Genomic DNA, 12830 nt, shown 5'->3' with positions numbered 1-12830 from the left:
TCCTGGTTATTGTATTTTTAGCTCACCTGGCCCGAAGGGCCAAGTGAGCTTTTCTCACCACTTGGCGTCCGTCGTCCGTCGTCGTCCGTCGTCGTCGTCGTTAACAATTTACATTTTGAACTTCTTCTAGAGAACCACTGAATGGAATGGAACCAAACATGGCATGAATGTTCCTTATGAGGTGCTGACCAAGTGTTGTTACTTTGTAGCCGATCCATCATCCAAGATGGCCGCCAGCGGGGGACTTAGTTTAACATAGGACACTATGGGAAATGCATACAAATGACTTCTTTTAGAGAACCATTGAATGGAATGAAACCAAACATGGCATGAATGTTCCTTATGAGGTGCTGACCAAGTGTTGTTACTTTGTTGCCGATCCATCATCCAAGATGGCCGCCAGCCGGGGACTTAGTTTAACATAGGACCCTATGGGAAATGCATACAAATGACTTCTTTTAGAGAACCACTGAATGGAATAAAACCAAACATAGCATGAATTATCCTAATGGGGTGCTGACCAAGTGTTGTTACTTTGTAGCCGATCCATCATCCAAGATGGCCGCCAGCGGGGGACTTAGTTTAACATAGGACCCTATGGGAAATGCATACAAATGACTTCTTTTAGTGAACCACTGAATGGAATGAAACCAAACATAGCATGAATGTTCCTTATGGGATGCTGACCAAGTGTTGTTACTTTTTAGCCGATCCATCATCCAAGATGGCCGCCAGCGGGGGACTTAGTTTAACATAGGACCCTATGGGAAATGCATACAAATGACTTCTTCTAGAGAACCACTAAATGGAATGAAACCAAACATAGCATGAATATTCATTCCTTATGGAGTGCTGACCAAGTGTTGTTACTTTGTAGCCGATCCATTATCCAAGATGGCCACCAGCGGGGACTTAGTTTAACATAGCACCCTATTGGAAATGCATACAAATGACTTCTTTTAGTGAACCACTGAATGGAATGAAACCAAACATGGCATGAATGTTCCTTATGTGGTGCTGACCAAGTGTTGTTACTTTGTAGCCGATCCATCATCAAAGATGGCCGCCAGCAGGGGACTTAGTTTAACACAGGACCCTATGGGAAATGCATACAAATGACTTCTTTTAGAGAACCACTGAATGGAATAAAACCAAACATAGCATGAATGTTCCTTATGGGGTGCTGACCAAGTGTTGTTACTTTGTAGCCGATCCATCATCCAAGATGGCCGCCAGCGGGGGACTTAGTTTAACATAGGACCCTATGGGAAATGCATACAAATGACTTCTTTTAGAGAACCACTGAATGGAATGAAACCAAACATGGCATGAATGTTCCTTATGAGGTGCTGACCAAGTGTTGTTACTTTGTTGCTGATCCATCATCCAAGATAGCCGCCAGCCGGGGACTTAGTTTAACATAGGACCCTATGGGAAATGCATACAAATGACTTCTTTTAGAGAACCACTGAATGGAATAAAACCAAACATAGCATGAATGTTCCTTATGGGATGCTGACCAAGTGTTGTTACTTTTTAGCCGATCCATCATCCAAGATGGCCGCCAGCGGGGGACTTAGTTTAACATAGGACCCTATGGGAAATGCATACAAATGACTTCTTCTAGAGAACCACTAAATGGAATGAAACCAAACATAGCATGAATGTTCCTTATGGAGTGCTGACCAAGTGTTGTTACTTTGTAGCTGATCCATTATCCAAGAAGGCAGCCAGCGGGGGACTTAGTTTAACATAGGACCCTATTGGAAATGCATACAAATCACTTCTTCTAGTGAACCACTGAATGGAATGAAACCAAACATGGCATGAATGTTCCTTATGTGGTGCTGACCAAGTGTTGTTACTTTTTAGCCGATCCATCATCCAAGATGGCCGCCAGCGGGGGACTTAGTTTAACATAGGACCCTATGGGAAATGCATACAAATGACTTCTTCTAGAGAACCACTAAATGGAATGAAACCAAACATAGCATGAATATTCATTCCTTATGGAGTGCTGACCAAGTGTTGTTACTTTGTAGCCGATCCATTATCCAAGATGGCCACCAGCGGGGACTTAGTTTAACATAGCACCCTATTGGAAATGCATACAAATGACTTCTTTTAGTGAACCACTGAATGGAATGAAACCAAACATGGCATGAATGTTCCTTATGTGGTGCTGACCAAGTGTTGTTACTTTGTAGCCGATCCAACATCAAAGATGGCCGCCAGCAGGGGACTTAGTTTAACACAGGACCCTATGGGAAATGCATACAAATGACTTCTTTTAGAGAACCACTGAATGGAATAAAACCAAACATAGCATGAATGTTCCTTATGGGGTGCTGACCAAGTGTTGTTACTTTGTAGCCGATCCATCATCCAAGATGGCCGCCAGCGGGGGACTTAGTTTAACATAGGACCCTATGGGAAATGCATACAAATGACTTCTTTTAGAGAACCACTGAATGGAATGAAACCAAACATGGCATGAATGTTCCTTATGAGGTGCTGACCAAGTGTTGTTACTTTGTTGCTGATCCATCATCCAAGATAGCCGCCAGCCGGGGACTTAGTTTAACATAGGACCCTATGGGAAATGCATACAAATGACTTCTTTTAGAGAACCACTGAATGGAATAAAACCAAACATAGCATGAATGTTCCTTATGGGATGCTGACCAAGTGTTGTTACTTTTTAGCCGATCCATCATCCAAGATGGCCGCCAGCGGGGGACTTAGTTTAACATAGGACCCTATGGGAAATGCATACAAATGACTTCTTCTAGAGAACCACTAAATGGAATGAAACCAAACATAGCATGAATGTTCCTTATGGAGTGCTGACCAAGTGTTGTTACTTTGTAGCTGATCCATTATCCAAGAAGGCAGCCAGCGGGGGACTTAGTTTAACATAGGACCCTATTGGAAATGCATACAAATCACTTCTTCTAGTGAACCACTGAATGGAATGAAACCAAACATGGCATGAATGTTCCTTATGTGGTGCTGACCAAGTGTTGTTACTTTGTAGCTGATCCATCATCCAAGATGGCCGCCAGCGTGGGACTTAGTTTAACATAGGACCCTATGGGAAATGCATACAAATGACTTCTTTTAGAGAACCACTGAATGGAATGAAATCAAACATGGCATGAATGTTCCTAATGTGGTGCTGACCAAGTGTTGTTACTTTGTAGCCGATCCATTATCCAAGATTGCCGCCAGCGGGGGACGTAGTTTAACATAGGACCCTATAAGGAAATGCATACAAATGACTTCTTTTAGAGAACCACTGAATGGAATAAAACCAAACATTGCATGAATGTTCCTTATGAGGTGCTGACCAAGTGTTGTTACTTTGTAGCTGATCCATCATCCAAGATGGCCGCCAGCAGGGAACTTAGTTTAACATAGGACCCTATGGGAAATGCATACAAATGACTTCTTTTAGAGAACCACTGAATGGAATAAAACCAAACATGGCATGAATGTTCCTTATGAGGTGCTGACCAAGTGTTGTTACTTTGTAGCCGATCCGTCATCCAAGATGGCCGCCAGTGGGGGACTTTTGAATGAAATTAAACATGTTCCTTTTCTTATAAATGAGGTTGTGTTGTCACTTTTAGCCAAATTTTATATTTTTTTATATGATTTCAAAAACCCAAGTAGAATCAGGTGAGCGATACAGGCTCTTGAGAGCCTCTAGTTATATTAAACATGAATAAAACTACTTTTATTTGACTAGGATTATGATTTACCTGCATGTCCATGCAGATTTCAGAAAGAGATTTGAATGTCCTGGATATTGTTGTTTTTTAGAAAGAGACTTACATGTCCTGGCCATTGGTAAGCTGCCACAGAACCATTTGACCCTTCGACCTCATGTGAAGTATGTAGGAAATATGCATGGAAATGAGGTAAACTTACTGGGATAATAGACAGTTGGGATACTTGTCAATGAAAGAGTATATGCAACAGAACAAATCTATGAAAATATATTCAGATTTGAGACATCAATTTCAATAATAAAACATACCAACAACACAAAACCATAAAAATATTGAAAAAGAACATGTAAAAGATTGCAAATTAAGTACCATTATATTGATTTTTACATTTGATGTTCAAGATTCATGGCCCTTCATCTCTAAAAATATAGATTATGGAATCATAAAATACTAAACAACCAGTTTTCTGTAATTTTGTTATTTTGACAGCCTCTTATTAAGTATGCATTAATGCACTTAAAATTTTGTGAGCCATATGGCAGGTATATGTAAAAAGATGCTTTTAATTTTCACAGGCTGTAGGTAGAGAGATGCTTCTCCATCTTATAGATTATTATCTGACTAACTACAATGTTAATTCCACAATAAAGACATTCCTTGATAACACAGTGGTACATATCCTGCCCTCCATGAATCCTGATGGATTTGAAGTGTCCTCAGAAGGTGACTGCATTGGAGTACAAGGCAGGTAGGTATACTGTGTTTTCCTTGTAATTCCAGAGGCCTATTGCATATAAAAAAAATTGTAAGGGTTCCGGGGAACCCAGTGTCTCGCTTACTTTTGCTGTAACTCCCAGGCTCAACAAAAATGAGGAAAACAACCAATAAAAATATTCCTCTTGATACTATCTTTTCATTGTAGAAGCTTCTGTCCTAGTTTGGTAAAATTTTCAGGATAGTTTATGAATCAAATAAATGTTTTAAAACTGCCGATTGTATGTAATGTTAACTGGAAGAAAAACTATGTCCATTTATAAGTAAAATACAGATACACATGTACCAAATATAAACAAAATTTCTTCTCTAGATACTAGCTTTTGATCATAAACAAGCTTCTGTCCAAGTTTGGTACAAATTTAAAAAAGTATAAAAAAGTCATTAAATTTTTAAAAAATTTAACCACAGAGTGAATGTGTTGTTTCCTGGCAGAAAACCTAAGTCCATTTAAAAGTATAATACGGAAAAAAAATAATTTATTTTTTTACAAAATTTACTTCTGGATACTATCTTATGATCATAAACAAGCTTCTGTCCAAGTTTGGTACAAACCTAGGATAGTTAAAGAAAGATATTAAAATTCTAAAAACTTTAACCACAGAGTGAATGTAATGTTTCCCCACAGAAAAACTAAGTCCATTTATAAGTAAAAAACAGAAAAAAATGGAATTTTATTTTTGCAAACTTTACTTCTGGATACTATCTTATGATCATAAACAAGCTTCTGTCCAAGTTTGGTACAAACCCAGGATAGTTTAATAAAGATATTCAAATTTTAAAAACTTTAACCACAAAGTGAATGTAATGTTTCCCCGCAGAAAAACTAAGTCCATTTATAAATAAAAAACAGAAAAAATGGAATTTTATTTTTACAAAATTTTCTTCTGGATACTATTTTATGATCATAAACAAGCTTCTGTCCAAGTTTGGTAGAAATCCAGTATAGTTTAAGAAAGTTATTAAATTTTCAAAAACTTTAACCACAGAGTGAATATTTGTTGATGCCGCCGCCGATGACGGAATGTAGGATCGCTTAGTCTTGCTTTTTCGACTAAATTCGAAGGCTCGACAATAAGATGTGGTATGATTACCAACTAGACAACTTCCCACATAGAGACTAAATGAAACAAAAGTTAACAACTATCGGTCTCTGTAAAGCCTTCAACAATGAGTAAAACACTAACTGCATAGTAAGCTATAAAAGGCCCCAAAATGACAAATGTGAGACAATTGAAATGTCAATTTCTGTAGAAAATGTGTTCTAATGTTTGCAAATTTAGATTGTTGTATAATGTTTGGTCCCTTATACAGGTCAAGGTTAAAGTATATATGGCGGTAGTAAACCCTGTAAATAACTAACACAGAGAGGTTTCCCTTATACTTAGTCTCTATTTTCAGTCTGAAAAATTGTTTCAAAACCTAGATGGATGAGCATTAGCTATGTTTCTCCAATATTTCAGTTTTAACCAAATATAAAATCATTTCAAAATTTCCTTTGATATTGTGATAAAGTATAAGCTATGATTATAGCTTTTGGGTTTCAAATATTTATTTGAATATAATTTTCAAAATATAAACTGCTGTGGATTCATTTATTTTTGTTGGTATCAAATTTCATGTATTGAGGATAACCTGTATTTTCGTGGATATTTTATTTCGCTGTTTTGCAAATCTCTGCCTACAGAAATTCTGTAATTCGTTGAACAACTTTTATCCAACGAATCATAATGAATCCCCAGTAGTTTATTCAGTATTGTAACATCCTCTTTTATAATTATATGTTTTATGTTAATTGTACATTTCAGACCAAACACTAATAACTATGACTTGAACAGAAATTTCCCAGGATATTTTGAGGTTAATCCACGCCCTATACAACCAGAAACACAGGCAGTGATGGACTGGCTAAAACAACACAGATTTATTCTGTCAGCTAACCTACATGGGGGAGCAATGGTGGCTAACTATCCTTTTGATAATTATGTTAATGGTAAATAGAACTTATAAATCTATAAATAGTTTTGAGTGACAGTTCTCTTCTTTTTTTTTACTCTGTTTGAAGTCCAATGTGCACAAATTTTCTTGATAATTCTGCAAATAGATATAGGAAGATGTGGTGTGAGTGCCAATGAGACAACTCTCCATCCAAATAACAATTTAAAAAGTAAACCATTTAAGTAAATTCATTTTTCTTACGTTACTGCTTACTAATTAAGACACTTGAAAAGTTTTTTACTGAACAACAGAAATTGGAACTTAGTCATACAGTAATTGACCTTATGCAAATGAACATCAAATCATCCTGTAACCTATTTTGTTTTAAAAAATCTCTTTACAAAGTCTGAAAATGTTTGAAATTGAGCTGTTTTAAGAAAATCTGCAAAACAAACCCACAATCATCTTTTCTTAATTTCATATTTGAATGTTCCAAAAATGATAGTTGCAGAATTAAAAACTACCATCTTGTAAAGATGTGTACCCTTAGTCCTGCTAAGGGAAAGAACTTTATTGCAAATTATGTCTAAAACTTTCTACATAAACAACTATTACATTGGTTGCAATGAATTACATTGATTTCCCAGTTTAATAACAACTGATAATTTCACATGTGAAATAAACATGGTTCTTTCACTCTCTGGCGTCATACAACAATAGGTGTTGTCAAGATGTCGATAATGGCGGATGAAAACAAATTGTGAATGCGTAGAAAAAAGATATGGTTCATAATTAACATGTTTTGCATTAATTTCTTTAAAAAAAGCCATTTGCCAATGTGATAAAAAGAATAACTAGTTAAAGAATTCAAATATCAAAAAATATTCAACTTGTGACCAAACAACACTGATATTAACTCATGCGCTACACACATTTGTGAATTAATGTAATGTTCGGTCACTCATTGAATATTCTTCTCTACAGTATTTGAATTCTTCGATTAATCAGTTATATATAATTATCAATATTCCTGCTTTTCTATGAAATAAAGGTTCACAAAGTTTTATTGAGATGTTATATTCCTTTTAGAGGATCATTTTTATTTGTTCAGTTTACCAAATTGACTAAATTTTCTGATCCATTTCTTCTATCTCGGCTTGATAAATAGGGTATCTGTAATAATTAAGATAAAAGTAATGAAACTTTCTGATCTGATTAAATAAGATTGATTTGCTATACATTTATTCATAGTATCAACTAGAATTATGATTTTGTATTCTAGGTTCCATTATTCAGGCAACAAGATATGTAAGGTCCCCTGACGATGATACATTCATATATCTATCTAAGGTTTATTCCTATTCACATGCCAACATGTACACAGGAAAACATTGTGAAGATGTTTTCCCTGACGGTATTACCAACGGAGCACTCTGGTACCCTGTTCTAGGTAGGTATCTAAGGTTTATCCTGGTACCCTGTTCTAGGTAGGTATCTAAGGTTTATCCTGGTACCCTGTTCTAGGTAGGTATCTAAGGTTTACTCCTATTCCCATACCAACATGTACACAGGACAAAATGTAATGATAATTTCCCTGACGGCATTACAAACAAAGTTCTGTGGTAACCTGTTCTATGTAGGTATCTTTGATGAACATTACCAAGGGATTGTCATACCCCAGGTACTGGTATTTCTGCTTTTGTTAATCTTGACTTGTCAATAATGATTTTCTTAGGACAAATATGTCCTTGCCTTCATTTACTTAATATTTTTCAGGTATTTTTATCCCTGCCGTGGAGCAATAAGTTTCACCTGGTCCATCTGTACTTCCCAGAATAGGCTTCCATATCTAACTTAAGTTTTTCTCAACTAAATGTTGTGAAACTTATATACAATGCTTATTACCACAAACAAAACGATCAAGTTTGAATTTTTGTGGTGTCACTTTTACTGTTCTTGAGTTATGCCCCTCTACAAATGTAAATAGCTGATTTTTTTTTTCCATTCTCTTACTTTAGTTTACCGCAACCAAATGTTATGAAACTTATATACAATGCTTATTACCACAAAAAAACCAGATCAAGTTTGAATTTTGGTTGTGTCACTTTTACTGTTCTTGAGTTATGCTCCTTTTCAAATGTCAATAGCTGATTTTTTGGTTTCCGTTCTCTTACTTTAGTTTACCGCAACCAAATGTTATGAATCTTATAGACAAAATTATGAGCACAAAACTTAGATTAAGTACAAATTTGGTTCACATTCCCTATTTATTCATTTGTTTAGTTACAAATTCATAGATTGGCATGTAAGCCAGTAAGGCAATCTTCTCTTTTTTTTTATATACAAGTAATAATGAAATGTTCTTTTTCAATTGCTGTTATTTTTCCCTCATATCATTTTAGGTGGAATGCAGGATTATAATTACGTAAGAGAAGGATGTTTTGAAATCACGCTAGAAATTGGCTGTTGTAAATATCCACAAACTTCACTACTTCCAACATTCTGGACGTACAACAAAGATGCTTTAATCAACTTCCTGATGGCAGTACACAGTGGTTAGTAAAAACTTATTGTGGTATAACTGTTCTCTGCCAGGATCTGCTTTTAAAACAACAAAAAATGAAACATAAAGTCTGGATTAATGATGATTGAAGGTGTTAAATGCCTGACTTTCAGCACTCTTTGTTTTAGATTGACAGCCTTTTTAAATTGGTTGAAGAATCTGAAAAGTTTCTGCAGGAAAACTGGCAATCCTAAGTCTTATAAGATCTGAGTCAACCAACCTTGCATGAGAGGGTTCAAACACAAAACCTCAATGTTTACAGGATAGTGAGCTCTGTACATAAACTACATAGACTACATGGCAATCATTGCTATAAAGAAATACCAAGCGGCCTGAAATATGATATACTTATTTTATTAAATGGTTTATTGAAATTTCAATGAGTCTCGCTTCCAAGATACGACACTGTCTAAATTAATCTTACATAAAATGTATGTTAAGGCAGCTTGTTTTTTTGTATACACACTTTTAACTTAATACCTAGTGTACATTTATGTACTTGTACTTATTGTTAACATCTGTACCTGTCTAACCTGTCTTAATTTTGGATAAGCCAGGTGCTTGATTAACTTGTGTTAAGGTACGCAGGGTTCAAGTTAGTTTAAACAGTTTCAAATATATAACAGTGTGCAGTTTATATAGTTTACTCACAACAATTGATTTTTGTCTTCAAAAAAGATCATCACGCAGCATAAATCACCCATTTTTATGCTGTATATTTTTCCATTTAGGAATTTTAGTGTTTTATAGCAGATATTTGCTCTTCTCTTGAATATATTAACAACTTTTCTAAACTTGGTGCAATTTTGATGTTGACATATTGCATATAGACTTTTCTATTAATGATAACCCTCCAGTAGCCATTTCGATTTGTTGTTAGGTTTCTGTCTCATTGATGAACTATACTTCAAATGTCCTTACATTGATATTTATACATTTAATGAACTTTTAAGAATAAATCAATTTGATTGAATGATCCTATCACTCAGTTGTTCAATTTAATTGTAGGAGTGAAGGGATTGGTTCGAACACCCAACAATACAGAAGTAGCAGGTTATGACATGGCTGTTAAAGGGAGACAAATCATGTTTAAAAGTTCACAGTATGGAGAATATTGGAGACTTCTGCGTCCAGGAACACACACCATCCAGGTAGTTTCTTTATTTACAAAACCAGAGATTTGGCCTAGACCCTTTTAATATAACATGAAAAAAATAACAGAAATTATCAAAAACACTCTTCTGAAAAAAATAGTCTAAAAATAACAGCAAACAACTTATGGTCCAGATAGGCTGTTGCAGGCTCCAAATGTATTGGGCTAAATGTGACCTTGAATAATCACTTTATATTTTTACAATTTTGATCCTTATTGTGTGATAGAAAAACCATGTGTTTATATTGTCTCACATATGGTATGTAATTAACTTAAGTTTTGCTGAGATCTTAAATAAACTGACTATTTTTAGGTTCTCTCTGATGGAAAAGTTATAGCAGAGAAACAAGTACAGGTACCAGCTAGTGGTGTTGTAAGGGAAGATATCTACATAGGTGATGATACCAGTAGTGCCAGTGTTATACAGAGTTGTCTCCCTGTTGTCATATCACTTGTTTCTATATACTTACATTGTTTAGATATCTTATGGTAAAACATTATTATAAAAATGCTTTAAATGATAATCAAAAGAAAAATCATCACCATTTATATATTTTTATTTGATTGGTCAATATTCCATGATTTTTTATTACAATCATAATTTATGTCAGAGTTCTGTGGATACATTATTACTCTTGGTGAGATATTTAATAAGGGTGAACTAGCTATTAAAATGTTCAACTAAATAATACACATTTTATATGAGTTTGTATGCATACATTGGCTAATCCAAGGAATCAAATATTCATGTATATCTCACTCCACAAATTGATAACCTTGAAAGAACAGAAAATATTCTTATCAGTGGCCGATCCAGGGGGAGGGTTACAGGGTTTTGAACCCCCCTTGTTTTGGACAATCAATGCATTTAAATGTGGATATATAGCTGGAACCCCACCCCCTTAGTCCTGTGTTGGGAACCCCCTTTTTAAAATGTCTGGATCCACCCCTGATTATATTCTTATTATTTTCACTTCACTACTCATCTTTATGAATATAGTGCCTTCATAAAAATCCCATCATACCATTTAGGAAAGAACTTTCTCAGGATGTATAGGAAATATTCAGAACGAAATCCAAAATTGTTAAAAATTCTTCAAAAAAAATGTTATGACTGTGATTATAAATCTCTTTTGAAATAAGGTTTAAAGTAAAGTAAAGTTTGATTATAACATGAATGGTACCAATTTTACTGCACCAGAGGCACATTTGGACATTTTCTTATTGCCAAAATATTTGAAAGTCCAAAGCTAATTTAAAGGATGAAGAGCTCTAAACCAAAAGTAGACAGAGCCAGCAAGAAATCAGATATTTGCATTAGGGACATACATTCCTGAATTCAAAATGATTTCCAAAATTTTGAAACAGCAAATTTTGATAAGACAAAAACCTATTTGCCTTATGTTTAAGCTGTAATTTAACACAGAATAGAGGAATGAAGCTATTTATAAGGTTTCAATCAGTTAACTTGTCTTTGATCAATCATTTTACATAGTCCAAGTACATACATAACACTAGAAGCATTAAGAACAATTCATTTTAGCTATTTTCTAGTCATTTATTTTTATATAAAATGGGATAATAAATTGGTTTCTATCCCTTTTAGTAACCTATCTTAAATGCATGAAAAATATTACCATAGTTACACATCTCAATGCGTCCTTTCCCTTTCTATTAATATATATGATCATCACGAAAACTCTTTGATAAGACCTATATTATGTTATGTTTTTAAATAACAGTTCTTTTTATTCTTGTATTATTTTAACAATATTTGATTTAATTTAAACATATTTCATTCATTAAGATATGAAAATGATTAAGGAACAGACACAGCCTGTGAAAGCTCTCTCCATATTACATGTTCAAGGTATAATTCAATTGTAACAACTGTATTTAAAATAATGCAATATAGTGGAACATGCATGCTACTTATGAGCACACACGAGCAGAACAGTATTTTAAGCATTTTTATACGACCGCAAATTTTGAAAAAAATTTCGTCGTATATTGCTATCACGTTGGCGTCGTCGTCGTTGTCGTCGTCGTTGTCGTCGTCGTCGTCCGAATACTTTTAGTTTTCGCACACTAACTTTAGTAAAAGTGAATATAAATCTATAAAATTTTATCACAAGGTTTATGACCACAAAAGGAAGGTTGGTATTGATTTTGGGAGTTTTGGTCCCAACATTTTAGGAATTAGGGGCCAAAAAGGGCCCAAATAAGCATTTTCTTGGTTTTCGCACCATAACGTTAGTTTAAGTAAATAGAAATCTATGAAATTTAAACACAAGGTTTATGACCATAAAAGGAAGGTTGGTAATGATTTTGGGAGTTTTGGTCCCAACAGTTTAGGAATAAGGGGCCAAAAAGGGCCCAAATAAGCATTTTCTTGGTTTTCGCACTATAACTTTAGCTTAAGTTAATAGAAATCTATGAAATTTAAACACAAGGTTTATGACCATAAAAGGAAGGTTGGTAATGATTTTGGGAGTTTTGGTCCCAACAGTTTAGGAATAAGGGGCCCAAAGGGTCCAAAATTAAACTTTGTTTGATTTCATCAAAATTGAATAATTGGGGTTCTTTGATATGCCGAATCTAACTGTGTATGTAGATTTTTAACTTTTGGTCCGGTTTTCAAATTGGTCTACATTAAGGTCCAAAGGGT

The 12830-nt window shown here is 34.7% G+C and overlaps 1 protein-coding gene across 4 annotated transcripts in view; it reads left to right on the top strand.

Annotated features, from left to right (window-relative positions):
- Window positions 1-12135, top strand: part of LOC134728105 (carboxypeptidase D-like) — a 39886-nt gene extending 27751 nt beyond the window's left edge. For all 4 annotated transcript variants that reach the window (XM_063592534.1, XM_063592533.1, XM_063592535.1 and 1 more), the window contains 7 exons: window positions 3826-3923; window positions 4310-4482; window positions 6317-6501; window positions 7729-7896; window positions 8849-9001; window positions 10018-10160; window positions 10476-12135. In XM_063592534.1, the coding sequence (XP_063448604.1) occupies window positions 3826-3923; window positions 4310-4482; window positions 6317-6501; window positions 7729-7896; window positions 8849-9001; window positions 10018-10160; window positions 10476-10655 (1100 nt within the window). In that variant the 3' untranslated portion in view covers window positions 10656-12135. The remainder of the gene's footprint in view (window positions 1-3825; window positions 3924-4309; window positions 4483-6316; window positions 6502-7728; window positions 7897-8848; window positions 9002-10017; window positions 10161-10475) is intronic.
- Window positions 12136-12830: the final 695 nt, after the last annotated feature.

This window comes from Mytilus trossulus, chromosome 8, assembly GCF_036588685.1.
Source record: "Mytilus trossulus isolate FHL-02 chromosome 8, PNRI_Mtr1.1.1.hap1, whole genome shotgun sequence".
Taxonomy (NCBI): domain Eukaryota; kingdom Metazoa; phylum Mollusca; class Bivalvia; order Mytilida; family Mytilidae; genus Mytilus; species Mytilus trossulus.
This window is presented reverse-complemented; position numbering and strand designations above follow the sequence as displayed.